Source organism: Salminus brasiliensis, chromosome 14, assembly GCF_030463535.1.
Source record: "Salminus brasiliensis chromosome 14, fSalBra1.hap2, whole genome shotgun sequence".
Taxonomy (NCBI): domain Eukaryota; kingdom Metazoa; phylum Chordata; class Actinopteri; order Characiformes; family Bryconidae; genus Salminus; species Salminus brasiliensis.
The window spans coordinates 34,991,653-34,996,652 of NC_132891.1; the positions used below are offsets into that span (position 1 = coordinate 34,991,653).

At 47.7% G+C, this 5,000-nt stretch overlaps 1 protein-coding gene across 1 annotated transcript in view; it reads left to right on the forward strand.

Moving 5' to 3' along the window:
* Positions 1-1,995, forward strand: part of rnf150b (ring finger protein 150b) — a 52,480-nt gene extending 50,485 nt beyond the window's left edge. Inside the window, exon 2 of the mRNA XM_072696071.1 lies at positions 1,813-1,995. Coding sequence (XP_072552172.1) covers positions 1,813-1,995 — 183 coding nt within the window. The remainder of the gene's footprint in view (positions 1-1,812) is intronic.
* Positions 1,996-5,000: the final 3,005 nt, after the last annotated feature.

Genomic DNA, 5,000 nt, shown 5'->3' on the forward strand with positions numbered 1-5,000 from the left:
TGTATCTCTGTCCAGTTTTAGTTTGAGCCCTGGATGAATGGATCAATAGAATTGCTCTAAAATTGTAAACTGTAAACTTTCGTTTTGTTGCCTACGGTTCACCCCGCCGGCGTGATAATTCCCACTCTGATAGCCTTATAAAGTCCCTCCGCCCTCAGCTTCCTTCTTGTTTTGGTCTTTTTTTTAGGTGGGAGAGTGGTTGATCTGACTCATGGATCCATTAATCTGTGTTACAGTTGGCTGGCTTTAATTAAGGCCTGCTCTGTCTGGCTCGGACTCCTCAGGTTTAAAACCCCATTTGGAGTTAATACTTTCTGGAGCGCAACCAGGACTGTCCAGTAAGACTGAATAGGAGACTCATGAGCCGTGGCTCAGACACAATGTCCGCTTTCATTCCGCCCGAGAGCCGACACTTACTGTCCATTATCCAAACATTAGCGCGACGGTCAGTTCGCTCAGTTCGCTCAGTCAGGTCTGGATGTTTATTGACCCCACATCAAGACGGAGCCCGCGAGGGCCGCCACCGCGGCCGCCGCCGCCACTGCTGCTGCCACACTTTACGTAACTCAGGTTAGCTTCCTTTACGTAACCAGACGCCCGATGCTGCGAAACGACCTTGTCACAGCGGCTAAGTCTGGGTTTGGGTTTCCGACCGAAAGCCGTTCCAGCATCCTGTCCGAGATCAGTTTCAGACTGGTTCTGCTTGAGCGCTAAGCTAACAGAGGAGCTAATGGTTGTCAGCCGGCAGGTGCTGGTGGGCGTTCGGATTGACATTTCAGCCACCGCTAGCAGACTAGCCGAGCAGCTGACAGCGAACCCAGATTAGGCTTGTTCTGAAGCTATTTTTAACCCCGAGACGTCAGCCTGGAGGGGCAGCTGAAGCGGTGCGGGAAGAAAGGGGTGATGGACAGGAGACAGGAGGTAGCTCCTGAGCAGAGATATTTAGACGAGGTCGTGAACGTGGCCAGGAAAACCTTTCCGGAAAACATTTCCTCCCTCCGGTTTTGGGAATATTTTCGTCCATCCAGACGAGACAGTTTGCACGAGTATGCTAGCCCTGGATGGGACGACAGTACCTCATACTGTGAAGAAAACCCAGAGGCTTAATCCCAAATTACACAATGCTCCCTATGTAGGGTGCTGTTGCTATGCGGAATTGTGTAAGAATCATTTTAGTGCAGGTGTTGCTGCACAGTAGAACAGTGCACCTCCCCTCCAGAGTCTGCTAATTCTGTCTGAAGGTCTTTTGCTGTAAATAAAGGCTTTCTTGGTCAGCCAGACCTCAACTTGATCTCCACGGCTCTTGTTAAACTGTAAAATCCATAGTTGTCCATGCTACGGTAAAAGAAAACTAACTGACAGGCATGCTAACACATTTGGTTGAGCCTGGATGGAAGATGTTCGCCCATTTAGACCCTGTTTACACCTGGTCACTTCAAGATTTGAACCACATCTATTTCCACTGGCTAGTCCAATACATCTCCAGTTAGTCAGACTGAATTCTGATTGCTGTGTGGGATGGAATATGCAAATTTGCTCATTACTGGGCGGAGTTTCGGTTGTCAAATGTGTCTTGAAGAGAGCAGACCACCGCCTCAGACCACCTCCTGAAGTGGTTAGAGTGACTTGGCCTTATCCAGATACAATCCTGATACTCAGGATGCTTAAAGTGACCAGGTGTAAATGGGCTCCATCCGGAATTCAGAGCTTCAGAGCTTCCGAGGCTTCTTCTAGTCGTAGATCCAAGCCTGTGTATCCGAGATTATCAGAGATTTCATTGGCAGTGAAAGTACCCTCCCTCTGTCCCAGCAGTGGCCCAGAGCTGCTTTCAGCCGGCACTTCCTCCCGGAGAAGCTGCAAGTGATTTGGGCTGCAGTTGTCTCTAATCTTGAATGGACCATGAAGCCGAGTTTTGGACTTCCAAACGAGTGTTTACACCCCGAGGAATTCCCCAGGAGAGATCTCGTCTCGCCCACAGGGCCGCCTGACGTCTGAAGGAACCTCTTGAAGTTTCACAGCATCCCTCTGGAGTCAGCCATGTCAGGTGATCTCTTCAACAGGTCTTCCACCCTCGAAATATTTGACTGAAGGTAATTTTTCACATGTGGCATTCCTCCTAATGCCATTTGTTCTGAAGATCCAGTCCAGATTGTTAGGAAGCGATGGAGGTTTGGCCTGAGAGACGCTGTGTTGTGACAGGTGGGCAATTTGGGTTTCGAAAGCCAGAGTTGTTCGCGAGGAACCATGAAGGAACCGGCTCTATACCCCAGTCCTCCAGTCTTAATCTAACACATCTGACAACTCTGATGTTTAGATGATCCCAGACTAGAACCTCCTGGTGTTTTCCACAGGACCAGGTCCAGACTCGAAACTAAAGACTTGGAAGTAAAAAGGTTGGAGATCATTAGCTATTAGCGCTGTTAGCATTCTGAGATAAAGGATGGCTGTGGCATGGCGTTGAGTGATGAGGTGGTGGGGTGGTGGTGTGAAGGGGCGGGCTTTAGCAGACGTGTGAAATTTCTCCTATCTGTTGTAAGTGGTGTGTGGACGGTGGCAGAGGAGTGTGAACTCTCTCCCTGGCCATGGACCCAGCCTCCGCATCAAAGAGCCCCTGCACCCTCCACTGCTGGGAAAGTGGAGAAAGACCCCCCCCCCCAACTTACAGTTTTAGTGAGGATAGCGAGAGAGAGTGAAAGAGAGGCACATACTGTATTATACTGACCTCTACAACACCTCACTCCAACATTACTGACCCCTACCCCACTTCAGACCAATATTACTGAGCCCTACTCCACTAGAGCCCAATATTACTGACCCCTACTCCACTATAGCCCAACATTACTGACCCCTATCCCAATGTGGCCCAATATTACTCACTCCTACTTCACTGTAGCCCAACATTACTGACCCATACCCCACTTCAGACCAATATTACTGAGCCCTACTCCACTATAGCCCAATATTACTGACCCCTACTCCACTTCAGACCAATATTACTGACCCCTACTTCACTGTAGCCCAACATTACTGACCCCTACCCCACTTCAGACCAATATTACTGAGCCCTACTCCACTATAGCCCAACATTACTGACCCCTACTCCACTATAGCCCAATATTACTGACCCCTACTCCACTATAGCCCAACATTACTGACCCCTACCCCAATGTGGCCCAATATTACTCACTCATACTCCACTGTAGTCCAACATTACTGACCCCTACCCCAATGTGGCCCAATATTACTCACTCCTACTCCACTGTAGTCCAACATTACTGACCCCTACCCCAATGTGGCCCAATATTACTCACTCCTACTCCACTGTAGTCCAACATTACCGACCCCTACTCCACTTCAGACCAATATTACTGACCCCTACTTCACTGTAGCCCAACATTACTGACCCCTACCCCACTTCAGACCAATATTACTGACCCCTATTTCACTGTAGCCCAACATTACTGACCCCTACCCCAATGTGGCCCAATATTACTCACTCCTACCCCACTGTAGCCCAACATTACTGACCCCTACCCCACTTCAGACCAATATTTTTGACCCCTACTCCACTTCAGACCAATATAACTGACCCCTACCCCACTGTAGCCCAACATTACTGACCCTACCCCACTTCAGACCAATATTACCTCTCAATATTTTCCTCACCACATGTGTGGAAAAACAACAGACACACAGTATGTAGACATGCCATGCATACTTATGAGAAACAGAGAGAGAGAGAGAGGGGTTGGGGCAGAGAGAGGGCGAGAGACAGTCTTATTAACTTAATGTGATAAAAGGAAAGTCATTAAACATCAAAGGTTCGATTTAAGCAGGATCTCATTGGCTAATGTCCTTTAGTATTTCCTCCCATGTCCTGAAAGCGTCTGGAGCACGTCTGCGCACAGCTCAGCCTCCACATGTTCCCCCATGCGCTCCAGAGGCTGGAGACCACTAACCCGTTCTGACCATTCACCCTAAAGGCTCCCTGATCCTAAAGCCGAGTCCAGTCTCAGTCTTTCCCTGGTTAAAAGCGCTGTGCCAGTGTCAGCTGATGTGGACATTAGCCCAGTCCGCTTTCAGGCCAGGCCACTAATCACTAAATTACTCTGGAACGGTGGAATCGCTTTCATCACTGCACGCCTCATCAGCCTGTTTCTGTCTGGCCTCGGCTCACACACCGGTCAGGCAAAGAGACGATGAGCAAGTCCCTCTCTCACTGAGACACATCTCAACACCACAGCTCTGCTTTCAGCTCGGTCCTTCTTCTGGCGTGTAGAGAGAGACAGCAGATCAGCCTCACAGATAAAAGCAAGGCCTAGACTATACACCCTTCACCTACTCCCTCTCCTTCACTCTCCCTCATCTACTGCTGATGGAGTAATCTCCTCTCTTCTCTCCATCTTTCTCCTCCATTCTCCTCTCGTCTCTCCTCCTCTCTTTTTTTCATTCTCTCATTTTCTCTCATCTTCTTATTTCTTCTCTTCTCTTCTTCTATCTTTTCTTCTATCATGTTCTCTCATCCTCTCTTCTCTCATCTCCTCTCATCTTCTCTCATCTTCTCTTTTCTTCTCTTCTCTTTTCTTCTCTCATCTCCTCTCATCTTCTCTCATCTTCTCTCATCTTCTCTTTTCTTCTCTTCTCTTTTCTTCTCTCATCTTTTCTCATCTTCTCTCTTCTCTTCTTTCTTCTTCTATCATCTTCTCTTCTCTTCTTTCTTCTTCTATCATCTTCTCTTCTCTCATCTTTTCTCATCTTCTCTTCTTTCATCTTCTCTCATCTTCTCTTCTTTCATCTTCTCTTCTCTCATTTTTTTCATCTTCTCTCATCTTTTCTTCTCTCATCATCTCTCATCTTTTCTCATCTTCTCTTCTCTCATCTTCTCTTCTTTCATCTTCTCTCATCTTCTCTTCTCTCATCTGTTTTTATCTTCTCTCATCTTTTCTTCTCTCATCATCTCTCATCTTTTCTCATCTTCTCTTCTTTCATCTTCTCTTCTC